The sequence below is a fragment of the Lates calcarifer genome, linkage group LG17, assembly GCF_001640805.2.
Source record: "Lates calcarifer isolate ASB-BC8 linkage group LG17, TLL_Latcal_v3, whole genome shotgun sequence".
NCBI classification, from domain to species: domain Eukaryota; kingdom Metazoa; phylum Chordata; class Actinopteri; family Centropomidae; genus Lates; species Lates calcarifer.
The window spans coordinates 25,834,643-25,862,138 of record NC_066849.1 but is presented as its reverse complement, the minus strand read 5'-3'; the positions used below and the strand labels follow the sequence as shown (position 1 = coordinate 25,862,138).

Here is a 27,496-nt window from a genome sequence, read left to right as displayed (position 1 = left end):
CATGAGATTCCTAATGAGGTTGCAAATATTGTTTTATTATCTTAAAGATTATCTTTAATTTGTGCATTTCAGAGCATTTTAAAATTAAAATTTAAGTTTAGAGAATAAATAGCTCAATAGCTTTGTTCACATCACCTGCAGCGAGTTGGTTTTGTCAGTATATCTCCCTGTAGCTGATACTGTATAGATATATCCTGATAGAAATCAGTGTTGCAGATATGGGTCACTCAAACTCAGGTATTTTAATAGCACTAATAAGGAAGGAGAGATCCTCCCCTCTAGACACAGCTGTGTTTATAGTTTTTGTAGTGAAGAACTAATTGCATTGCAGTGGTATGATGCTGTTAAGTACATACACTGAATAGCTTTCCTGTGAGAAACACATGAACACAGAGCAGTGCCACCTTCTGATATAGATGCGTATATATCCTCTTACTGGAACCACAGGATGATGATGTGATAATGATGATTATGGGAATGTTGATTGGAGCTAATGATAGCACTCTGAGAGCAGTTCTGATGAGCGAACATTATTAACATATTTCAGACACATGGACTGATTTAGTCTAATGTCAACATCAGCTCCTTTCACCCAAAATCCATATATTCTGTCTGGGCTTCCTCTTTCTTTGTAACCTTTGTCTTCTCTACTTTTATATTATGTTGCTTACAGAGAATTTTTTTTAAAGAATGTGATTTTAAAGTTGTAGTATTTTACAGAAAAATGCAGAAAATTATGACACTATTTAAAATGAATTAAAAAAGCTATACATTGACACAGCTGCACTCAATTCAGTCCTTAAAATGTCTGACACTTTGTTTTTAAAATCATTTAACGAGACTAGTGACTGTGATTATATAGCATGTGCCTGTGTATTATTGGCAGAAGTTACATTTACATAACAGTGTGGTTTTTTATGTCCCACACATACCCACAAATATGCATATGTATGCACTTAATCAGTTTTTATCTCATTAAATTAACAGAATTATACTGTGTTTCAAGGAGAAGAACATTTATTTTGTTTAAACATGCAAATTTAAGTCTATTTAAAGGCAGAAAATGAACAATGCTGAGTTTACACCACTCTGTTTAGTGATAGTAAATGTTTCACACCTGTACCTGTCTGCAGTATGAGAGTTTTGTTTAAATCTTGCTCCCCCTGTGGACAATCGTGGCCACTACAAACAGTCCTTGAGATTAAGAGGAGGGATTCAGTTAATACAAATATGAAACAATCATTGTCTTGTACTTCAATTAACTTTCACCCTCCAGTTACTGGACCAGCCTTTTGGCTTATATTCAGTGGAGCTACAGAAGAGAGAGATCATATTGTGTCAAAGGCCAAAATGAGTCTTTGGGGAGTTTGTGGTATGGCATTGACCTGGCAGGTGAACATGTAGTTTGTGTGTGTGTGTGTGTGTGTGTGTGTGTGTGTGTGTGTGTGTGAATGTGCGCGTGCACACCCCTCGCTCCCACCAAGCGCCCAACTCCCCATAACAGGAAACGGCGAGGTGAGGCCAGGGTTTATGGGCTAATACGGCCTCAAAGGAGCCTCTTGTTTTGAAACAGAGCTGCAGCTCTTCAGGCTTGTTTTCCATATTGGTCTGGCATGGAACGCTTTGACCCTGGCACAGGGGCAGGAAAACATGACACCGGCTGGAGCTTTGAACGCCGTGGGGACGGGCGAGGGGCTGCCAGTGCCCCCCCCCACCTTCCTCCCACCCCCCCTCTTGGTTAGGCAGAAACAGGTTGGGCATCAGTGCCAACTGACCGCCAGAGTGCTCAACCTGCAGATGCTGATCTTAATGATAGTGCTAAACCATAAATTTATTTTTATAAAACTATAAACATTTACTGTTAGCATGTCTTTAGAGGATAGTACTAGCTGTTTGGCATTTTTAAACCTATGCAGCTTTGTTTCAGGGCAAAATCAATGATGGAAGTGAGAACTGTGGAAATACAAATTAATGCAGAGGGGCAAAAATAATTTTGTGAATTGCCCTAGATAACAAGCAGCCATGTAATAGAGCAATATCAACAAGAAAACACAGTTTCAAGCTCCTGAATCAACAGAAGGTTACTGCATTAACCTTTGGAAAAATAAATGTACATCACCATACTTGTGACCATCATAACTCATACTCAATCTTGGGAATGTTGGGTAAAATATCCCTACTTTCTGGTGCTTTCAGACGCATCTCACAGTCTTCATCAGCGGCTGATATTGGCCTTTTTCTTACAGACAGGTGATGGTAGGAAAAACACAGGTGTGAATTATAAAATTTATGATTTACCTTTCAGTGTTTGGGTGGCCAAAGCTTAAACAGAAATCTGAGCATCTAGAGATGTAAAATAAATATAAGCAATATATCCGGGCTTGTTTTCTTCTGCCCCCTAGTGGGCATGAATCAGCCTAGTATTTCTTTAATGCAACTCACTAGGGAATAAAACGGAGAGATAAAGCCTCTGCTGCTTTTTCCAGCCTGTAGCGTAAAGCTTCTACAGGTAATTCCACTGACTTTTCTCCATGGCACTCGGCCTGTACCTGTAAGGTCTCCCTGATGTCAAGGCCTAACGCAGCCTTAGGCATGACCATCTCTGCCTGGCTCTGAGTGTGGGGTTCCTGGGTGTCCTCCAGCCTCTACTCTCCTCCCCTCCCCACGCTCCCCCAGGACCCTTTCTCCTCTGCTCTCTCCTGCCCTCCACCTCCACTGTTACCCCCCAGACCTGGAGAGGAAGCGCGGGGCTGGCATGCTGGCAGTGTGAGCGTACGTGTGTGTTTAAATGTGTGTGTGCACATATGTGAGGGGGATTGAGCGATGAATGCCATGACTAGTTCGGAATGTTCCAGAGTGTTCCAGAATGTGCGGTCGGAAAGTCTGAGCAAGGAAAAAAGACGAGGAGTAACATGGGTGAGGGGAACAAGACCTTATTGACAGGGCTCGCTCTCTCACACACTCGCACACACACGCAGACACACACATTGGCCCTACGTCTGGCCAAAGCTCCTGATTCATGTGGATGTTACACCTAATGATCCCAGGCCTCAGTATTCAGCTGCAGTGTGCAGGTTTCAGGAGGGCTGTGTTCCAGCACCGTGAAAGAGTCATTCTTGTTTGACCGCTAATGTGTCATGGATTCAACAATATACAGGTTTACTTTCCAACAAATCACTGCGCCAGCCAGTTTCGCTCAGAAGAAGCCGAATTTAAAGAAGATTTAGACACTGTGCAAAAGTTTAAGGCACGAAACGCAAAGCGAGGATGCGTTCAGAAATAAATGCATCAATTAACGTCATACAAAGTTCAGTAAACAGGAAGTAAATAAATAAAATCAATATTTGGTTTTTCAAGGTACTTGGCAGGCAGGTTATACCAAGCATCTCTGAGAACGTGCCACGGTTCCTCTGTGGATTTTAGTGTTATTCTTCATCAAGTAAGCTCCACAACACGGGGAACATTTCAGCCTCTGGGCGGATAGGAGGCAGAGTTAGTAGGCCTACTGTTTTGAGTAAAAGGAAAACAATGTAGGAATGTATTAATTATTTTGATAAATAGATCATTTAGTAGGGATGTAAAGGCTTTACATTTAGTAGATGATTTATTTTGTGGTTTATTCTTATAATTTTTTTGAATAACTAACTTTTTGTTGATTTTGTCTGGACCTTTTGGACCTTCTTCCACTTATTTTACATAATTTTACTATTAGACGGTTTCACATTTGGCACAGTCCTACCTGTGTGTGTGTGTGTGTGTGTGTGTGTATCTGTTGTTTGTTGTGCTAAACAACAAAGCATCCCTTCTTTGTTCGTCTTGGCCTAATAATGAAAGAATAACAAAGTTTGTCTCCAGAGAGTCTGTGAAGCACTTTCAGTTGTGGATATCTTGAATTCACTCAGTATTTTATCTTGTGTTTTGGTTGTGTTGCAGTGACTCAGTCAATACCAGATAACTGAATCAATATGTCTGAGCTGCACATTTGTGTGTATTATAATTATCATTGTACATTGTATTTAAATGTTGTTTTTTCTTCTATTTTTCAGGATGGTTCCTACCTCGCGGAGTTCCTGCTCGCCAAAGGCTATGAGGTGAGGGAGAAACCCAGACTTCAGGCTTAAACAGTACCAAGAATCTCTTATTTGGAAACGTAGACACACACACACACAAATCCAGACACTCATAAATGCCAACATACACAGAAACACACACAGAGCAACATTCCCTTGATAAGCCGCATCCAGTCACAGCAGTGTGTGGGAGCTCCCAGGGGATTGTGACGTAATTTGACAGTGGGCTTCATATGTGGACTGACTCACATCTCACTCTGATAAAACCCTTTGTGTTGCTCTCGAGCCAGTTAACCCCTCACCTTTTACCCCTAGGTCGGACCATTAACAGGGAAATTGCTGTTATCATATCACCGTTTGAAAGAGGTCACTAGCTTTCACCTGCCACACTGTGTTTTCATGAGCGCAAAAAGTCAACAGCCTGTTGATGGATGCAGAGGTTAACAAGCTGTTTCTGACTGACCGAGGCTGCATCTGGTGGTTTCACACCCCTGAAAAGTCTATACATTCAACACACTTGCATAAACATACGTGTTGCACCAGAGCTCATTGTGTTTTCCTGACAGTAGCTGCATGACTTCACTTCCCTTGAGATGTGTGTAGCAGAAACACACACCTTCATCGCAGCCTGGTCCAGATTTACAGACAGGAGAGAGGAAGTAGACTGGATCCAGGTTGGGGGATATGCTGATGTGGAGGGGGTGGGGGGAGGCATTAAAGAGGAGCGCACATGCAGGCAGGAAGTGCACAGTGAATAAAGGAAGTGAGGTCAAGCCACAGCGTCCTCCCACTAATGGACTCCCCTTGGATCAGGTCCTGTTATCTTCCCTGAGCAGAGCTTCCTCACACGTCCTCCCCCTTCAGGACATGGTGTACAGATCATCAGATCACAGGCAGCATTAAAAACACTGTGAACTGGAGCCATGACACACAATATTGTTGTATCAACTTTTGCAATACAAAATATAGTATGTGTCCAAAGGTCTTTTGAACATAAGAATAATTTTCGATGAAGTAGAGCAGACCACAATGTTATATTTGACATTTTTTAAATGTTGTTGTCACATAAAAAATATACTGTTATCATACTGTAGATCAGTGACAACAAAATACATCTATAAAGACTTACATTTTAAACCAACAAACTACATTTTTTATCTAACTCTCAAATGGAAAATGAGCCTATGAAGGACAGTGTTTTATATGCAAGCCAGTGCTGTAATGGCGAGACAAAATATGACTCTGTTTTGTGTATTAAATTACCATATTTTATGACCACACTGGCCCAGTTTAGTAGGATATATTTCTAATACGCTTGACATCATTGGCACAGGAAAAGGTGGCGCTTATCATTATTAATGTGTGTTGGGAGGTTTGAGATTTGCAGCTTTTTACTGAAAAACTTCATATTGTAAAACTGATTCACAGACAAAAATGTGATGGAAATGGTCCAAATGTAGACTGATAAAGACCAACTGCTAGCCTTAGTTAAAAATGATCTGATCTAAAAACCACAACTATAATATTCTGTTCTGGACAGCTTTTACTGTGAAGCAGCTACAGGAAGTGTTGAGTTTATATTCACGGTCCACTACTGTAGCGCAAAACAGTATTTTTCATGGTTTTTCAATTAAAGATTTTTCTTTCTCATATCTTATTTGATTTATATATATTTTTAATACGATGCCTTAATTTGTAAACAAACTGTTGGGTATTTACTAGTCAGAGAGCACAGACAAGATGATTAAACCTCCTTGTGTTCATCTTTTCCATCTCTTTTTCTCCCAGGTTCATGGTATTATGCGTCGTTCCAGCTCCTTTAACACTGGCCGCATTGAGCATCTTTACCAGAACCCCCAGACGCACACTGAGGGCAGTAAGTGTCCCATTTACAAACCCTTTTAGATATTGGAGATTACTGTCATGTTACGAAAAAAGCTTCTTTAATTTCATCTATGTCTTTATTCTTGATGAAGTCTTTATCAAGTTTTTTTTTAGGTTTGAGGCTGAACTTGAGTGGGGATGTTGTGATTGTATGTGCAGCATCTTAAACCCCTTTTACTGGTTCAGTGTAATCCTAGCACAGGTGGCATAATTAAAGGTCTTCTTAATGCCAATACAGCTCCGTTTCTGTGTGAAAGGTGCTTGTGAATCCCCTGGACACCAGGTCACCTTTAATGATGATTACTAATCTCTTCTACAAGTTGAAATTTCCATGGAACACAATGGCTTGTGAAACTCCCTGTCTTCAAGAAACTGTCCAGTCATGTTTCTTTGTGTTAGTTCCAGCTAAGAAAACAAAGAAACATTTAATTCTTCAAATACAGCAGCTGCCAATATTTGCACCTGCTGATCAGTAATCAGCCAGGAACCTCTTTTCTTTGGCGTTCCTCCCATCTGCAAACCCTTGTCACTAACCTACTGACATCAAACTTTTCAATATAAGCAGCCTGTATTCATAAATAGAGCTTGGTATATTAAAACCTTGATAAGGAAAATGTATGCTCTACTGTGGAGATCATTCCTCTGCAGATTTCGCTTTGGCATTATGTACTAACAGCATGCCAACTGGTAGAAAAACATCTTCTAAGGAACTGCAGTTACAGTAGAACATAGTCGACTTATCACCTCAGTCGGTTGACCTCCTTTCAATGAGGCGTCAAATATGTCTGATTCTGTTTGAAGCACACAAGCAAAAATAGATCAACGACGGCTGAGTTTTATTCTTGACTCTGATATAAGACATCAAAAACAAACTCCTGAAAACAAAGTCACAGTTGGTGAACATGTGAAGGACCAGTTAGCGGAAATGCGGTTTTGTTTTCAGATTTGAAAATGAAAATGAGTGTTTGTAAGTGTGTTTTAAGTGAGTCCTTTTTTTGCATGTGAATTCATCGGTGTGTGTTTGTCCCGCTTTCTGTCAGACATGAAGCTGCATTATGGCGATCTGACTGACAGCACGTGTCTGGTGAAGATCATCAACGAGGTGAAGCCCACAGAGATCTACAACCTCGGTGCTCAGAGTCACGTCAAGGTAGGATCCCACACACTCACATGAATCCTGGTCAGAGTCTGTGCAGCACACTGTGTTCCTGTGAATTAAGACCACCTCCCTGTTTAAACTTTTCCGATAGAGTTAACTTTCTCCTGTTTCCCTGGAATCACTGGGTTTGTTTTGAGGAGCAAGATAAAGGAAAAGAGCTGATAACAGTCTTGAATAAAGTTGTGTGTTATTTCCAGAGTAGAGTTGGTTTCAGTTTTATGACTTGAAGCACTTGCCTCAACTATTCATAGATTTCTAGTGAAATATGACTTCTTTTCAGTTTTATGACATTGTACACAGATTTCTAGTGAAATCTGATCTAATCACTTAGCCAACTTGTATTTTCTGTTCTGTTTCTGATTGTGTCTCTATCAGCTCTAGAGAAAGATATCTGTTTCTTTAGCTGCTAGATGTTCTTCTTCCCTCACCACCCGTTAAAGTTGCCTGTTTAGGAACGTCATGCTTTATCAGATTGTATTTGCTGAACACCTGCAGAGTTGGTGATAATTTTCTGTGGGGAATGCCCCCACCTGTGATCTCGTTCACGTCATTTGGTTCACTCTTGGAGTATTGAGAAGGATTACCTTACAGCAAATTTCAGACCTAACCTTGTAAGAATTCTGGCCAGTGCCCTGGGAAGAAAAAGGTTGAAAAAAATGGACTTACGCTTTGGAAAATTGTCATCTGTAATTTGAGGTTTTAATGATATGCACTTAATGGGCTTACACATCCAAAAATGCCTCATGTAACACCGTCAGTAGCGCCTATTTTTCTTTTGCCTTATTTGGTTTCTTCGCTGCTACAATATCCAGATATCCAGTAAATGTAAAAAGACTCCTCATCCTTACCACTAGAATTCCATTGTGATCTCTGTCAGATTGAAACTCAGTGGATGCCAGTTCAGCAAATCTTGTCAACTGCGTTTGAGTGCCAGAGTCTGCATATGGTCAGTGCTGAGTGCTGCTGTAAATAGTTAACAGCAGATGATGTTAAAAAGGGACTTTTCAGTTCTGGGAAGTGAGCAGCTCATGTGCGGAGGATGCTGGAGCTGATGGGACAGGAAGTAATGTTTTCTTGGATGGGTCAGTCTGTGCCACAATGTCCCTTTTGTCTCGGAGCTCCGTGGTGATCCCAGGAGATCCCTTGGCGCCACCCCCCTCCTCTCCTCCTTCTCCTCCAAACTGGGATCTGACACACAGTCTCCAGGCAGCACTGATCCTCCTTCGCCATGGTGGTTTGGGTGGGATATGGAGCCAAGAGCTTAGTCAGATCATAGATAATAAGGCCATTTGTAATGTGAACATGAGACACTGCTTTTCAATAGGAGAGGTTTCTCAACAAAACCCTTCCATTTTTGGATGCGATTGGTATAATTTTACCATTCAGTTCAGCTCAGTTTTATTCCAATTTTAGAAGCCCTGAGGGAAACACGCCAACTTGCATATCACTAGCATGGAGTACCAGCTTATGCTGAAATGATTAATTGATTCTTAGATTACTAAACCAACAGGAAATTGTTCAGTTACGTTGAGTTTTATAGTTAAAACTTCTGGTTCTGTTTGCTCTGGTTCTCAGCTGAGTATAATGTAAATGGCATTTATTTTGTAGGTACTTGATGATAAACTGTTGTAATGGACAAATTTAGATTTTGACCTGATACAGGGTCACATTGAAGTTAAAGGAATCATCAAAGTTATTGCAGTTCTTCCTGAGAGGAGCATGAATATCTGAACCAAATTTCATGGCAGTCCATCCAGCGATTGTTGAGACATTTCATGCAAAACCACACATGTCAATCTCAATGGTGGTGCTAGAGGAAAAGTCAGGGGATCAGTACAGTCATCAGGATTCCTCCTGTGAAGACCATGAATATCTCAACAAAATCTAATCTCAATCTGTTCAGTCGTTGTGGAGATATTGTGGTGGACTGTCGAGACCAACATCACCATCCACTAATAATCTGGAGAGGAAGAAAGGCAGACAGTGAGAGATAGAGGGGAGTGGAAGAATGAGTGAGAAGGGAGAAGAATGATGACTCCTCTCTCCACATCCTTTGTGGTCAGAGGCCGTGACTCTGTTCCCACCTCCCACATGGAAGATCATCCACCAGGCCACACACACTCAGAGTGACAGAAAATCCCTTTACCTGTTCAAGGCTCCCCTGTGTTTATTTGTTTCCACACCAGTAAACCTGGCCCTGGTAGCTCCCCACCACATGCTGCCCGCTCAGAACAGCTGAGCCTGGCCTGGATTACTGGCAGTGGTGGTGTGGAGCAATTTCCAGTCTGTCCCACCACAGAGGAAAAGATCACTTCACACCGGCTACTCAGATTCTCTCTCTCTTCCTTCCCACCATTGCTCTCCCTGCTGCTGTCTTACAGGGAATCCCTTCTGACTGCAGCATGTTTATCAGATTCACCCCGGGAGTTCGAGGAGTTGTAGTATTGGTTTGAGATGGGGTGTCTGTGTGTGTGTGTGTGGGTGCTGGTTTCCGCTGAAGAGAGTCATCAGCAAGAACAGAGTGAAGGTTATTTTCTAATGCTGCAGAGGCGGACGTGGACAGGGAATAGTGGATAGACACTAGAGGGGCAGAGAGGCAGCCAGCTGCAGTATCAAAAGACCATCATGCAAACAAAACAGAAGGGACTTTATGTATTTTCTCTGTGACCTGTTACAGCAGAAGAGCTGATGGGTTTGATCTTTGTGCTCAGGCGTCTTTCCCTAAAGCAATATTCCAAATATGTTATCATAACCCACAGGAAAGATGGCCAAACACTTTATAAAGGAGGTAGTAAAAAACAGTATTTTCTTTATTAGTCTGTGGTGGATTGTTTATTATAGTGCTCCCCACTAACTTAGCAAGTATGACCAAGGGAGGGTGGTGGTTTGAAGCCAGTTTGCAGCATCTGAAAAACATTTTTTAAATAAAGTTGTTGTTAATACGTACAACTAACCATTTGGTTTATGGAGTTTATTAGCAGTACATGGTGTAATGTTATAAAAAGTTACAAAAGCCTGTTTTAGTGCAATAACAGCAAATTTGGTCACTGCAAGACCAAACTGTAATTCTGGTTAAAGTGACGTTGCATTGAAAAAATAATAATCTTTCTTAGTTGGGCAAGATGCTGAACCCCACATTGCACCAGATGCACTGATGTGCGCTTTATGAATGAGTCACCAATTATCTTTCAGACAACAAACTCTCAGTTAGCTTTAGTGTTTAGTTTGTCGCCTCCTGAGAGAATAGACCGGTCAAAATCCTCATTTTGTGGCACCTGGACGATTTTAATGTCTTTGTCCTTATTAAACAATAAGCTGACCAAACAGAGGGAAAAAACGCACAAAAAAATGTAGTTGCAGTTATTTATGAATTATGTATCTGTTGACAATAATAAGAACTGAATGTTTTGGAAACTGCACTCGTGAAATATGTATGAACAGTGAACCCGAATGGGGAAGTGCTCACAGCATTGCTCATAGTAATCTGCTCTGCATCTGAGGGCTGAGCATGAACTCAATCCCATTGTGTTCTCCAACTGAAGTGCTTCACAGGAAAGCCATGAACAAAACCGCTCAATGTCGCTGTGTCTGTGCGAGCTCTCCCACCTGCAGCTGTCACATCAGACACACAGGGCGACAGGCTGAATTATTAACACACCTCGCTCGTGGCATGACAGGGAAAATGACATGATGAGTAGGAAGGAGGGGAGAAAGAGACAGAGAGGGTGGAAAGAGTTTTGGGAGCAGAGGACGTGCTCATAATGAAGCAGCAGTGGGTTTTCGCTTCATTGTTTTTAATGGCTTTTGAAGACAAAAGTGCAGATTGCACTCAGGAGACAGACTTCCTTCATCTATATCCTTCATTATCCATATCCGAATTCCTCCCCAACAAGACTTATCATCATGCCATTATCGTCTTACAGCTCGCTCTCTCTCCACCGCCCTTTGGTCTCCCCCATCCGGGTTTGTAGAAGCTCCCACGCCAGAGACGCACACAGGATTTAACATCGCCTGTTTCCCCACAAAGCTCCACACTGTTTGTTGGATGTGTTGATGCGTTTATAGGCCTAAAGCAGCTATTGTGCAGCCTGCCAGCAGTTTACTCTCATACACAGGCAGTAATACCACTGCTTACTACAGTTTGTGGGCATGTTATGCAATCCTTGTAACTCGTTAGTTATGTGATTCAGTTGTTTTGACTCCCTGTGTGTCATCCAGCAGTGTGTGATGTGTGGGTAGAGGATACTGCAGTTTGTTTGGACCCACAATTTCCTGCCTTATTAGCTCAACTAACTGTTGAGGGTGCATTTTTTTAAATGCATGACTCTTGCCAATTCTCCTCCAAAAAAAAGCATAATGTTGCTTTCCAGTGAAAACCACGTGCTTCCAAATTTGGGGAGTTTTATTTTCAGATAAAGTGAAGCATTAAATGCTGTTTTTAGATTTGAGATTATTCATCTGAGGCTAATAAAACTCTAAAAATCTATTGGATTTATGTCAAAATGTGTTACCATGAGCCTTAAAATTCTGAAAAAGGGGGTGTTTTTGAGAAAGATGTTTTTCACAGGACAGTACAGCCCAGGACTTTCCTGCCTCCCAGGCCAATAAAACTATTCAAAAACTCAATGGATCATGTAAAATATGCATTTCACAAGGCTTAAAACAAGACTGCTCTTCCTGGGTCATAAAACGTTGACATTGCTATAGATAATGCCAACACTCTTGCTTCTTAGGCTAATAAAAGCTTTAAGAACCATTAGATTATATCCAGAATTTATTGTCATAAAGCTTAAAGCATAACTGTTTTTGATCTTGTTCTTGAAAAGTTTCCATTTTAAAAGAAATGTGGCTTCCTCTGCCTTTTAGGCTTAAAAAACAAAACCCTTAAAAAATAAATTCGATTAGCACAAGTATGTACTGTCATCAAGACTGGTGGCTTTATGTTTTACCGGATATTGACTATAATTTTGTGAACACTAAATCATTTTTTTTGCTTAAAAGTTCATTTTTGACTGTTTGACATCTGAAAAATCTGAAAACTTGAAGGCTTTGAGATGTGGAAGAAACCCATGAGACTATCTCAGATGTGGTTTTCAGGAACAATAGCAATAATTTTCAAAACTGTTGTAATAGTATTAGTTTTCAAGCTGAAATAATCCTTTAAAATCCCATTATTTTGTGTCAGAATTTTGTTTGGAATGAAATTTGTTGTTTGAAGTGTTGACATTTTAGAGAAATCACAGATTTTTCTGGTTCGTAGGATAAAAAAAACTTTTTATTCTGGTCTTCCTTCCTTCAAGTTCAGTTTTCTTGGAACAACAGTGATCATTTTAGAAATGCCAATGCTTCATTCTCCTGCTTTTTAGGCTAAAAACGTGTAAAAGTAAAAATAAGTGTTGGAGAAACACGGTTTTCACAAGACAGTGATGATGGTTTTGTAAGCCTCTCTGTGAGTGATGAGCGGTCTCGTCCCTGTAACAGCCCATCGGCCCGGGTTTACTCACTCTCTGATTGGTGTTTATATTACCGCTGTCCAATCAGCCGTCAGTGGCATGCTTGCAGCGGAGTGTGTATCTCACTGGGATAAAGACTTGCCTGGAAGCAAATGAGTGCATTCCCCAGCTGAAGTGTGTGTTTTCGGTCTCTCAGGACTCATTAGCTGCGTGTGTGCGGTTTGTGTGTATTTAAGGTGCCATGTTTTCCATTGTTTTAAAATTGCCTTTCAGGATCAGAATCCTGGTGGTTTTGGCCAAAAAGAGACGCAGTATAATCTCTGTGCCCACATTTGCTCATGCGTCCCGTCTATTGAATGAGCTGAAACAGGACTGTGTTGCATTGGTGGCCTGGTAGTCAGTTAGAATAGCTCCAAGACCAGGCCAATCCCTGTTTTGAAAGGTTAGGCCTTCATACAAGACAGCCTGCCTTGTATGCATGGGTTGAAAATGAACTTTAGCTTAAGAATAGACTTTTTTGTGCCAAGAGAAACAAGTCTGCACTTTCCTCGTTCAGAGTCAGGGAATGTTTTGTGGTTGTGCTTTGTGGGTCAGATTTGTTGCTCCACTCATGAGTCAGTTCTTTTTCTGTTTTCCAGCAAGGTTGTAACACATGGAAACATGCAGTTTGGGAAAGGAGAAGGGGCAGGAGGGAGGGTAGGAGAGGAGATGGGGTGGGGGTGGGGTGGGGTGGGGGGACTTTTTGAGGTTTGTTAAGTAAATACACTGAGTCAATAAATAGTATCACAAAGCTAAATATGATTGCATCTAAGTCTGTATCTTAAATCAAACCCCAAATATTCCACATCAACTGTCTTGTTCGTGTGACAGTCAGAAGCCAAGATAAACTGAGCAGCTGTAGTTTCACCTGTGACTTATAGATGGCAGCAGTGAGCCGCTGTGGATGACTCCCTCAGACTGCAGTCGGGTATGAAACAGAAGTCTGTCTCACTCAAGCCTGGGGAATAAAATATACACAGATGGGGAATGGGAGTTCTGTAGCATCCAACTTTTCTTTTTTTCCTTTTCTGTAGATTAAGTGATTTGTTAATTAACAGAACATTAACTGATAACAGGTCACTGGTTAAGCAAAAATGCTAAATATTAATTGGTTTCTGCTTCTCAAGTGTGTTGATTTGCTTCTTTTCTCTGTTTTATATCTTGTAAATTTAAGGGATGTGTCTTGATCAAAATAATTAGCAGTAGTAAGCAATAGTTTTTGGGTACAACTTTGATAACAGGGTTATTCATCATTTAAGTCACCTACCCAACAAAAATATCAAACGTGCTGGTTCCAGCTTCTCAAATGTGAGGATTTGTTGCTTTCTGCCGTTTTAAATCTCTGTGAATTGAATATATTTGGATTCTGGACCGACATTTTTTACCTGTGTCCTGATATATCTGAGATTAAATTTAAGATTAAGCAGTACTGGAGACAATTGTTACTGTTTCACGTTGAAACAATTTGTTGATCAATTAACAGAAAAGCATTCAGTTTTTTTTCAAGCAGAAATGCTTAATATCTTGGGCCCTTTTTGCACCAATGCTTAGATAAAATTGATTGGTTAATTACTTGAGAAAATACTCAGCAGATTAATTGATAATAAAAAAAAAATTGCTGCAGCCTTAGAACAGCACAGAAAGCTGCAAATCAAACACAAACTAGAATCTAGTTATGTTCTCCATCTGCACTAGATTCAGAGTCTCTGTGGTTTTGACTTTGTTTTGATGATAGAAGCTTTTGTTTCATCAGCCAGCTTAAGACGGGGCCCCCTGCAGGTCAGTCTGTCACACTGCAGGTCTGCTGTGGGTAAAGATGCGTGAGGGCCGTGTGCTTCAGACTTCCTGCCGTTCAAATGGTGTCTGCTCTGCAGCTTTTTCAATCAAATTACTTAAAAGAGAAATTGGAAAGTTCGACAGGAAAGAGATCAAAGCTGCTGAAATGTTCACTCTCTGGAAACTGTTTCAAGGAATTGTTGGATTTCAGCTGTATCACTGTTTTCCTCATCTGCTGCATCATTCCCCAACCTCTTCATCTTCCTCCCCCCCCGCCCCACCAACTTTCTTCCTCCCTCTCACTGCATGTCATTTATTCCATTTTTACCTCAGCGATGAGTGATTGACAGTAGCCCGTAGCGTGTTTGTCGGTACGAGACTTATCACAATAAACACACAAAGCTGGGATCGTGTGCTTAATTAGTTTGGTGTAGTTAGTAAGAGAGGAGAGCTGAGTTGAGAAGACGGTAACCAGGGATTACACTAAATATTTATCAAACTCATCAATCTTCCCGTTGCTATGTCCTCCAGGGAGACATTTGGCAATAATAATCAGCTTCATAGCTTCATTGGATGCTCTGTAATGATTTATCTGGAGCGCTGCTGGTTTTGTGATCAGTGAAGAAGACATGTCGTGGCTTAAGAGATTCTTCATCAGCTAATTCCAAGTAATCTGTCTTTGTGTGAATGTATTGCTGCATGAAAAGTTTTTTTCCCCTTGATAATAAGACCAAACCTACAATTAAAGTCTAAGTTTTAGAGGTCTTTATCTCATTATTATATCTAAAAAGACATGTATCTGTATCTAAATTAATACTTGTGTAGACGTTTGTCAAAAGCGACATTTGATCCCACCACAAATAGCGGCTAATTTTCCTGAATTGGTAACTTTTAGACTGACAGAACAGACCAATTTGTTGAAAAGATGTAGCCAACAACAAAATCTGTAGCAACATGACTTCAAGTTTGATTAGATAAACTTATCTTTTATAATGAATTCTTTGTAATGGTCTGATTATCACACATATATAATGAGTTCAAGATTCACAAAGAGGAATCATAAATTCAAATAATCGTTCACATACAGCACCTCATTAGAGTGAGATGTTGCAGGACTGTAACCATTTAGTGGCTAAATCAAATGACATGAAAAAATGCATCTATTTCAATAATTTATTAACTGTTTCAGTGATTTTTTTTTTTCAAGCAAAAATAGTGAAAAAAATATCAAAAATTCTTAGTCTTAAGCCTCTTAAATGAGTCAGTTTGTTGATTTGCAGCGCTGATAACTTTTTAACATACAGTTCTTCCCACATGCATTTAGATAAACTTTCATGTGAGAGTGTTGTTGCCTTGTTAAAGCATGTGGTCCTTCCAGGGTTTGAATCTCTGCTTTTCTATGTGGACTTTGCATGTTCCAGGTACTCTGGCTTCCTCACACAGTCCCTCACACTATAAGTGTGAATGTGAGTGTGAAAGGTTGGTTGTATCTAAATGTCGGCCCAGTGATTGACTGGTGACCTGTCCAGAGTGTACCCTGCTCCTCGCCCAATGGCAGATTGAAACCTCTTTTGGGTCGGCACAGTGACGTCTTAAGCTACTGTTCAGCATCCGTGAATATGCTCTGCTATTTTGTCATCAGATTGTGAATGCAGAGCTCTTTACAGACGTCCACGTACACTTATGTACCTTGTTGCACCACTATGCTCCGAGGGCACCAACTGCACGTGTGTTCCTCCGAGAGGACCAGAAAGTAGTACAACAACAACAACAACAACAACAACAACTACATGCCCGTGGTGTTTGTGTGCTTGTTCTGAAGGGAGCATAACTTAGGCCTTAGGAGAGAATCATTCAGGCCAATACACAAACCAAAGGTCTGAGCTAAAACAGCACAACTCCATCATCATTTTAATTACTTGGCGTACACTCAACCACCATTTTTCTTCTTGAATTTGATATCTGACTCTGTATATAATTTGTATTTATCATTAACCTGTTTCTGATTTGTCCTATAAATATGTAAAATATAACTGAACAAAGTGTGATATAATATGCAACTGCAACAGTTTTGGAGCTTGTGGTCTTTTTGTGGGTGATCATTAGTACTAAAATTGGATTTTTGAACAATAAAAATCCACTACTTTAACTAAATAGCCATAAGAGATATTTCCCACACCTTCAGGCTGCATATGTGGTGGTCTCTGATATAAAAATGAACACATTTGTCATAGTTAAATAAACTAGTTTGCATGATTTAGATGTTCTCTGCTGTACTTTTTATAGCCTGTCACTGTAGGGTTTGGTTTTTGTATTGACTTTGTGGCTTCGCTGATCTTCTCATGCCTAAGCTGCGGCTGTAATATCGCGGCAACTGCACCCAGAAGTCACATATCTACAGTTTATGTTGCATGCAAGGTAGGGCTAATGCACACACAGCTGCGTGCAATGCAAATGGATATTTATTTTAACTTAGTGTAAGGTAGCATTACCATAGTGCTTGCAGGGAAGGTGGAGTCCTCAGTTCACACCTGTGATGAAAATACCTCCGTGAACCCAAGATACTATTCCATCAAAATGAGTTTACACAAAGAACACAGTGACACACAGCTTAGTTGACACAGATTTGGCAGTATTGGTATTTTTCTTTAGTGTGCATACATAGTGGTGTTTGCGTAGACTTTATATCATGTGTACAAAGGGATTTCTGCGAGCAGACTCACTGACTATACATACCCACAAGCAGAAAGGCTTAGTGAAGATGTATGAAAAGAGCTGTGGATTTATTTGGTCTGTTCCCACTTGTTTGCTTCAAGTGGTGGCTGTCAGGCTGCACCCAGACTTTATTATCATTATATCAAGTAGAAAATCAGTCATAATATCTCCTTCTTCTGTCAGCGGTGCAGCCTCTTAATTACACTGTATCCTCAAACACCCACACTGGCTGTGACACGATGTGAAAAGATGCAGCCTCACTCAGTTCTTCCATAAGTGACATAAGCTCATTACTCACAGTAAACATTGTTGCTAATCTGTGAACACAAGTCCTGACTGCTGCTGCCCACTCTCTGCTATGTGCTCACACCCTCATAGATACTACACACACACACACACACCAACACTTCCCCCTGCTAATGGCATGTTTATTTAAATCTGGAGTTTGCTTGGAGTTTTTCTTCTCAGCGAGGTCTACAGTCGGATCATACACGTCATAAGATCTATTGTTTCCTAACTGTTTCCAAAAAAGAAAATGAAGATGTTCAACTCCAATTTGGGATGAAAGGCAGAGGCCCTGAAAAAAGGGGCAGGGTAATTGTTATTTCACAATCTGTAAATTCTCTTTTATGAGTGTCACAGTCTGTAATCGCTCCAAACTGCACTGCTCTCTTTATTATTTTGGTTCAGAGTGTGTATGTGTGTGTGTGGGTGTGCTCAATGTCCTGCGCATACAACCGTGTGTCTGTTGGGTAATTTGAGGATTGCAATCTATTTACAAAAGCCTGCTGTAATGAGCTATGATCTCACTTGTTTGGATCACATCATGAAATGATGATCAGGGAACAAAAACAAGGAGAGGAGAGGCAGAGTTTGAATCACGGGCACAGACGAGGGGAGAGGTGGATGAGTTACGACCGTAGATACTAATCTAGATGAGTGTAATTGTTTTAGTGTTTCGTTGACTTAATGAAGGTGTTATTGTAACGCAGCATGGAATTTTTATTTTTTTTACAGCTGCTTTGTGTGTGTAGGCTGTTGCCTTTGCTTGTGTGTTTTAATTGAAGCTTTAAATCAGGCTGTCATACTTGTATGAAGGGTTGGGCCACTCTTACCTTGTCTCCTGTCAGCCAAACAAACAGGCCTTTATTCTCAGAGAGAGCGCGGGATATTCAGGTACAATAAACAGTGAGCACAGCTGCCCAGTGAACTATTCATCAACAGTGAGTAACAGAAGACATACACTCTTTTTAGATCACTTTGTTTTGTCTCCAAGGTGGATTTTTTTGCACAGTTTGTGCAACTCAAACTGTTATAATCATATAATAAAAGTCTGTCACCTTAACTGAGCAGTCATGACAGATATTTCCTACTGAGTCAGGGTGCATGGTTCGATGTATGATCACCAATCTTTCTATGCTTTTAACCACACTAAATACCTACAACTCTTCATTTATGATTATGACAAAAGAAAATGAGGAAGCACTCACAAGAATACATAAAATGCATGATAAACACATTGCATGGCCAGAAGAATGCGGACACCTGCAAAAAGTATGTGCACACCCAAACTTGTGAGTGTCATTTCAAAACAATGGGCATTAATCTGCTGCCATAACAGCCGCCCCTGTTCTGGTGTCAGGCTTAACGCCAGAGAGGAACCTGGCTGCAGGTTTGTTGGAGATGGTAACAGTTTGTTAGCATTTGCGTCAGCGTCAACAGCTCGAGACAGTTGTATCATTACAGAGCTGGTAGTGTGAGTGTTAAGAATACTGCACACCAATAATAAAACACTGTATACATTCAGTTTTGGATTAAATTATTTTGAATGGCAGACTTTGGCTGACATGAGGCGTCCATGTTTGATTGGTTCTCAGCCGCTTTCATACAGCACCAGGTTAGATTTGTTGAAAGTTAAGGAAAATTCAGACATTTCCCGTCATAATTATTACTCTGATTTTGACATTAACGCCTTTTACGAGTTGGAAACTCACAATTAAAATATACCTGAACCCTGACTTATAGCCATAGCCAGTGTTCCAGTTCATCCCAGAGGTGTTGGATGGGGCTCTGTGCAGGCCAGTCAAGTTGTTCCACACCATCCTGGGAAAAGCATTTCTCTATGGACTTGGCTTTGTGCATGGGGGCATTGTCATGTTGAAACAGTGAAAGACCTTTCCCCTGAACTGCTGCCACAAAGTTGGAAGCACACTAAAATATCATTGCATGCTGTAGCATTAAAATTTTCCTTACTTGGAACTGACGGGCCAAGACCAAACCATGAAAAACAGTCCCAGACCAAAAGCACACACAAGTATGCAGCCAGGGATGTCCACATACTTCTGGCCATATTGTGCTTTTAGGCTGCTAAAATAAGTTTTCTTGAGTTGTTACCTTGTTTAGAGTGTCTGCACTTTCTGTGTGTATGAATCTGGAGGTGAGCATGTGATCCCACAGTGGTACCTGCTGTCCAGCAGTTTGGAGCTGCTAGATGTAATGAATGGCAAGGAGAAAAAAAAAAAAGATCATTAATCAAACTATCGGCACTTGGTCATTGTTTCTAGGGGCCTTCCTGTGTTGTTTTGTGTCTCACTTTTTCCATCTTAGCTACAGTTGAAAATGTAGATATTCTTTGTTCAAATGGACTTTTTAAGTGTCCAGGATCTTTCAGAGGTCTAGAAAGTGTCTGTTGGTTGTTGTTTAATTGGCAAGCACTTTAAAATGTTGTCTTCAGACACTTTTGAGAATCGTGTAGAGGTAATTAAGATTCGAAAGGTGCCTGTGCAGGCGTCCTTTGTTATTGAAGAATTCAGTTAGCTGAATCATAGACACACACAGAAAGGACAGGTGAGAAATTAGTTTTTATGATCACTTTCTTTGTCACACTGTACACCAGAAAACCTGATTCCTCGCCACTCCTCACCCTCAGGCTGCCACAGGACTGTAGTTAAGGTCATGATTACTTGCTATTATCATCATTAGCACGGGTATCAACAGCAGTGATGAGAAACGTCTCCGGCAGTGTGAGAAGCCCTTAGCAAAGTGTGATAAATGGCCCAAGCTCTGCTATTTGTGAACGTTGATTCTGACACGGAGAAGAATGGTTTTCAGTTTTCCACGGTGCCATCAATCATCAGCGCTGGCGTCTGGTGTCACAGACGGGGTGAGGCTGATGGACATGTGAGGTAGATGAGAACGAAACTGCCAGGACGACGCCAGTTTCCAACTTGTTGACGTATAGCTCGTAACCTCTTGGCCTCTCTGAGCTCATCCTGCAGACAGATTTCTATATTTATTTTCGTTTGAATCCAACCTGGTTTCATCATCATTATCACATAAATCAGCCGAAGGTGGTGTAATCATTTAACGTAAAGGGAAACTAAACTGAGTTTATCTGTAGGGCTGCAGTTAATAGTTATTTTTAAAACGATTTTATCTCAGTTTTTTTTTTCTAATAATTGCAATAGCGTCGGCCCGATACTGGATTTTTGAGGCCAATACTGATTGATATTTAAGAGGGAATTAATCTAAAAATAAGTGAGCGATATTCACTTTTTAACAAACCTCATAAACAAAAACAAAACACTTAATGATGACACTCAAACATTATGTCTTCTTTTTGTTCGTGTTTTGTCTGACCAGCAATTCAAAACCCAAAAGTGTTAAATTTACAGTGATATTAAATGTGGTAAATCATATTTTAGAGACTGGAACCAAATAATTTTATGCATTGTTATGTAATTAATTACTGTAATTATTAACCAGCTGTTGGCAGTTAGTTCTGTGTCAGTCGTCTCAGCTCAAGGTATTTATTGAGTAAGTCAGTAAAACATGATGCTGAGTCAGGGATGTGCAGAAAACCATTTTGAAGTTGAAAACATCTCTGAGTTGTTTTCTTTAGGATGAAACCGTGGCGGGCCTCTTCACAGGCGTGCAAATCGCTTTGGAAAGTGCCCTCTTAGCAGATGGCACGTCGTCGACATGCTTAAACTGCAGTAAGTGACCCTGAGATATGACTGATATTTGTGCATGTGCGCGCGTGTACGTCTGTGTTTATTCACAGACCTTTAGTGATGCCACAGGATGACCCACTCGTGTGTGTGTGCACAGACATGGATGTATGATGGCGATGATGATGATGAAGATGATGATGAGAACGGAGGGGGAGGGTAGGGTGAGTGGGTGATGATAAGTGGCTTTTCACAGAGAACAGAACACGATAAGTCAGAAGATAATCTCTGCTCTCCTCCGTCTGTGTGTGGAGTGTGGGCAAACTCCAAAGAAAACACTCTACTGTTTTCTTTACTTCTCTCTGCTCTCCGCACACAGTTGCGCACGCACACACACAGACACGCAAAACGATTACCGAGAGTTAAGCAAGAAATGACACAGGGAAGAGTGGGTGTTTGTGTTTTTTTCCTCTTCTGTGTGAGTGTGCAGTACGCTGTGTGTCTGCGTACGAATGCAGTGTTCGGGTTTTTCTCTTTCTCTCTGCTGTAGGTGAACTCTTCATATTCGGGGTGTCAGGGCGTAGCCGTCGCTGAGCCGCAAAGCTTGAGGGTCCTCTGACGTTCCCAACAGTTCCCCCAAGCATTCCTTCCCCCCAATTATGAACATAATGACGGGAAAAAAGCCATAGACACACAAACACTGGCCAGGGCAGTGTTCACACTTTCCCCTGACCGGCCAGTCATTCTGACAGTGACGGCTATTACACACACACAGACATACACCTGGGATTTTGATCTTCCCATGCTAAATCTTTCCTACGTCCCTGTGCCACTGCTATGGTAATATCTGCTCTGGCGGCGGAGCAGAGTTTGGTAATCTAAGCTCGGGAGTGTTTACACATGTGTGGCCGGTGCAGGCCACCACCACAGCTAAACGTTTACAATAATAGTCTCCAAGTGATGCCTGTTGTAATAAAAGTCAAGCGTCTCGCCCGGTGCAGTGAAACCAATCTGTCGTGCTGATCTTATTATAGTCAAATTAAACTGTCGAGCCTCGGGCTGCGAGGCTGTAAACTGTGGAACTTGAATAAAAACACACTCCTGCTCGCCAGAACCTCCGCCGTCACCGTACACAGGTGTGATACTCTCAGTGTGTTTCGATAACACAGCCGCTTCAGCATGTGGAGACACTGTGGAGGGAATATACCAAAACTGTTTCGAGCATATAACTCTTCTTATGTGTTAACTGATTGATTGTCTGATTGATTGTAGTTGTACAAACCAAGGGTGGGATAGAAGTTTTTGGTGACGAGTGGGGCTGGGTTAGTTTGAATAGCTTCGATCCTTTTATGATATGATACTGTACTTTGACAAATTCAAACTTGTTTTTTTTTTTTTCTACTTAAGAATTTGAGTCCTGAAGTAGAATAGCTGTAAATTAACAGTATATATATGAAATACTAGTACTGATTTTTATTTAAATCTGGAACTATCTGATTAAAGAATAAATAAGCAAGATTACAAGTTCCAGTGTCTGGTACTTGAAAGTTTCTGAAACTGGAACTGGAAGCATATTTAGGCTTTGTACCCAAAAAGCACAGAATTATATATTACCCTGCCCTATGATGTGGGCTGATTATAGTTTAATGATTTCATTTGATTGATTGATCGGTTCTATTTTAATATTTACAATAACAGTAAATTAAACTTTTTCTGTTCTTGCTGACAAACAAAATATCTCTTTCTTCTGGAAATTTGCAATAACCACATTATCATCACGTCTAGGTTTGAACCTGAGAATTATTGTAATGATTTGTCATGAAGTGTCTCAAAATTATGGAAAAAGCTCAACACATTTCTGAAATTTAAAGAAATAGCTTTTGTTTTCTAACAGTTCCAAAAACTGATAAACTGAAAAAAATATTTCTTTTAAATAATCAGCAAACCTACCATATTAGAATGTGTAAAGTAAATGTTTGTTAAAAGTACCTCATCTCTCTTAATGACTTATTTTTTTAATGCTGTTTTTTCTTTTCTTTTTCGAGGACTGGTCAGAATAAAATGAAACTTTCTGACAGGAGCATGAATCTGAATTGTATTCTTCTTCTTTGTTTTTAAAATTAGAAAGACAAAAAGCTAACAGTTTTTTATTTTTCTCTCTCTTTCTCTTCTCTTTCCATAAAAGTAATAAGGGTGCACACGAACCAAGGAACTAACATGCAGATATTTAAATTAGTAACTTCATAGTCTAATGAATATACATATATTCTTGTAGGTACAGTTTGAGCTTCCACAGCTGCTGATGCCTGCCGTTGCAGAATAGTTTTGGAGTCTGTTGCAGTGTCTTTTGTTGCTCTGGATTGTGTCTTAACTTGCATCGTTTTGGCAGCCGAGGCCTCAGAGAGTGAGAGAGGGAAGGAGTGAGCGAGAGAGAGAACGTCTCAGAGCCAGATGTTTCTCTCTCTCTCTCAGTGACATGTCTTCGTTCAGTACGTCTGGACCCTGCTCAGGTTTAAGAGATATGAAGGCATTACCAGAGTGTCAGTCAGCACCTCACTGCCCCGGGGAGGGACCCAACAATACACACACACACACACACACACACACACAGTTACAGTTACACAGTTACAGAGTCAGCCATGGGTAACTGTATTGTTGCAGGCCGTGTTTTATGGTTGGACTTGGTTCTTTTCTCATTTATTGACTTTGACTTGTGGGTTAAGTAAGAAAATATGGCCCATCATAACCACATGTGAAGTCTAAACGCTACTGTTCCTTATTTTTCTGCAGATTTATGGATCACGCTCTGGATGTTAGTGTAGTTGCTGTCATTTTTAAAGCGTTCTCTGTGTCGAAGCCTTGTTACACTCGTCGTGAGTTTACACCGTGGCTGTTGTTATTCTGTGCTTAAATGCACTAAACAGAAGTGAAATGAATGTTGGCAAAATGCAGGAACATCAGCTGACCACCTACACACAGCTCAGCACAGTTAAAAAACAACAATGAGTTTGGAAATTGTGGGAATTTTGGTTTTTTGAAAGTATCTCATTATCTTTAATGTAGGCTGGGGTTTCTGGGAAGGGGATTATTTTATGTAAGTTTATGTAAGTGTGTAAGAGTAGCCAAATGTTTAATAAATTTAACTTGCAATGCTCAGACTTTTGCACTTCAAATGAAAAGGACCAAGGAGCAAACTTAATGACAGGCAGCAATCCTTTAACTTTAAGGGACTTGTAGAGTAGTTCAGAAACATAATAGATTCCCTGTTTTTAGTAAGAGCTTGTGAACACAATAAAAAATGGGAACAGACCTGAGAAAGAATTGAGGAAATAAATACGGACAAAAACAATGGGAGCAGGAAAAAAGGTCACATTCAACTCTTCAGTATCTCTCCCTGAGAATGATGCAAGCCTGGACTCCAGCAGTGAAGCAATGTATTTTCTTTGTATGTGAGCAGTCTCTGGAACTGATTTCATCAAAAGTATCCAGTAGGTAGCTTGTGTCGAGAAATACTTGTCCTGCTGGTGGTGCTTGTTGGAAGACAGTATTTATCTGGAGTGAAACAAGCCATGGAACAATTTTAAGCCTTAATTTTAGTCCCTGAGTAATTCTAAATCAGACTGTGTGTTCAAGACTGATTATATCCAGGACTATATGGGTTCATTTGGTTCAAAAGGCCTTTTTACTCCTGATCTAGACTTTAACTTCTGCCCAGGAAACTAGTCCCAACATGTCTGAATTTCATATCAGCCTCACTCATGTAATTGCGGTTCCATACATAAAATTTTACTTTCTCCTTTCAAGTTGCTTGTGTGAAGCCTCCCTTGTAAAGTTTTAATTGTTTTATCTGCCAAGACATTTAAAGAATCCAGCGCAGTGTCGCACCTCAGGCGGTGACCCCCATGGGAAAGACATGATGGCATCAGCGACGGTACACGTTGACTGTTCGAACACGACAGGAATGCTGCGAATGAAAGCTTCGATCTAACTTTTTGCACGTTGACATTTTCCACACGCAGCGGCAGTGGCAGAAAATGCTGTAACAACCATCAGCTTCAATGAGCTGGTGATTAGCTGAGGGGAGCAGCTGCCAGGGCTGACTTGGCAGAGGACCAGGAGTGTCATTGTGGTATGTTGTTGTTTGCTTACAAATGTAACCGCACTGGGAGATTGTCACAGACACAATAGCAGCTCTCATTTCTCCATGTGTGCCTCTGTTGACACTTGCTGTCGGATTGCGATGATCCATGATGGAGACGTGATGGGCAGGTCTCAGCAGAATTCCTCAAATGGCAGTTACAGCTGCAATGTTTTTTTTTTTTTTTAATGTCACTTTCCACAACAAATCTATCTCTGAGAGAATTATTTTCCTCATATCTTGGCTTAGAAATATCAATTTTTCTGTTTTTATTGAGTTCCTGTCATAACTATTCATATAATTCTGATTCCTACCAAGATATGCAAGTCTCAGTATTGACGCCAGACACTAGACTAGCTTACTTTGTCTCCAAGACGCTATGACAGAAACCCTTTGAAAATTAATAAAAACACACCAGCTTCGTCTGTGCCCAGTTTTCCCTCTATCTCGCACAGACAGGAAGTGAACCCTGCGTTCTGAATATGTGAATATGCAGATGAAGTGTAAGGTATCACTGCAGAGGAAGAGATTACATATGCGAGGCTTTGAATGGGTCTCTGTGAGCCAAAGTCGGCATCCGCTCCCACGCGGTAAACGGGTAAGGTGACCCGGGGCTGGATGGGTTGTGGTCAGCCTCGCCGGGAAGGCGGAGGTCCGGGAGGAGAGAGTTTTGTTGCTCTGGCTGCTGTAGTGGAGGAGTGGAGTAGAGGTGAGGACAGAGAACTCTGTGAAAAGATAAACAAGGGGGACACCAGATAGGACTGTGGACTCGTGCCTGCATGAACCGGTAGTTGGGCACTCGGTGATGTGTACCAGATCTGGCTTGCACCACTCAGTTGGATCACACTCAGCTCTGAATGTTGATGGGCACTGTGATTGGCCCAATACTGATTTTTCATGTTAGTTCATGTTGTTTGCAACCAGATGACTGTTATGTGTCAGAGTGACTGAAATACATCATAGCAAGGTTTCTCCCTGTCAGTGCTGCCAACTAATAATGTACTGCTGAAAAGATTTCCCACAAAGCAAACATACGCTGTGATCCATCAATGTCACTTAGGCCCTGTTCATAACTGTCATTAACAAGCATCTTGGATGATCCCATCACAAGTGGACATTTCTAAGTACAGGTGTGAATGCCCTCAAGACACATTGAGGAGAGAATTGGGATCTGAGCACGCCGATAACAATAGGTGTGTTTGTGAATGTGTCCTGGGTCACGCTGAAGGACTGTCTACTCAACCGATCTCTGTGTCTGTTCACAAGTGGTCACGAGGGATGTGTGTTGATGTCAGGCGTTAACTGGCGTAATTAGAGCTGTCCACCTGTGATCAGATAACCCAAGATGTATGTAAATATCAGGTATGAACAGGGTCTAACTGACCTGAATCAGACAGGTCATCCTGTTCTCAGCCTGAATGTTGTTCTACTAATCTTGTGTGCTTGTAGTTGGAGGTTCTGTACAACAGCTGGGAAAAAAGTTTCACAGTGCTGGTAGAAGGATAAACACTTTGCACACCTCCACTGATTATTTTTAAAGCTACTACATGTGGAGTTTCTATATGATTTATATTCAATACACTACAAATGAAATATTTTATCTCCTGTGGCCTGTTTATGCACTGCGTACGAGGCATTGCAGACCTTACGCTCAGTGAGTAGATTTCGGCCTCATCTGTAACTTGAGAGTACGTCTCAAACTACTCCCCGCTGGTGTGTGTGTGAATATAATGATGTTTTCTGGAGCAAACAGCTGGATAGCCAGAGGTTGTGCTTGTGGTTTAGCCAGGTTGCCGCTGGATCGTGGGATAGTTCGGGTCAGCGGACTTTCTTCCTACATGTTCTCCTGTGGGCTGATTGTGATCTGTCTATCAGTTGCTGGCTTTATATGCCTTCTCTCCACATCAGAGATATCAGATTTTAGTCACATATCTTGTTTTACTAAGGTTTTAATTTGATATGTAATGTTTCACTGCTTAGTTTCAAACAGAATATTCCACAAGCATCTCCCCCTTCAGGGATTGGATTGCAGTTGTTTAGGCTGTCCCTTCCTGGAAATATTCCTGTTACATGTTTCTTTGACATTGTCTTTCCGTTGTGGTGGGCTAAGTGGTGGAAGATAAAGGAAAGCCACGAGAAAGCCTTTCCATTGATATTTAAAACTTCCAGCAGAGCATTTCCCCTTCCCGAAAACCCTTCCCTGCCACAGGCCTCCTTCAAAGACTGGCCACTCCGCAACGGTCCGACCCGGCATGCCGACCCCTGCTCCGATGTTCCCTCCCCGGTGAGAGAGGCGGGTGGAGCCGGGCTGG

At 41.0% G+C, this 27,496-nt stretch overlaps 1 protein-coding gene across 1 annotated transcript in view; it reads left to right on the top strand.

Annotated features, from left to right (window-relative positions):
- The window catches only part of gmds (GDP-mannose 4,6-dehydratase), a 153,786-nt gene that overhangs the window by 7,324 nt on the left and 118,966 nt on the right, over positions 1 to 27,496 (top strand). Inside the window, exons 2-4 of the mRNA XM_018670909.2 lie at positions 4,047 to 4,091; positions 5,859 to 5,946; positions 6,995 to 7,104. Of these exons, the coding sequence (XP_018526425.1) occupies positions 4,047 to 4,091; positions 5,859 to 5,946; positions 6,995 to 7,104 (243 nt within the window). The remainder of the gene's footprint in view (positions 1 to 4,046; positions 4,092 to 5,858; positions 5,947 to 6,994; positions 7,105 to 27,496) is intronic.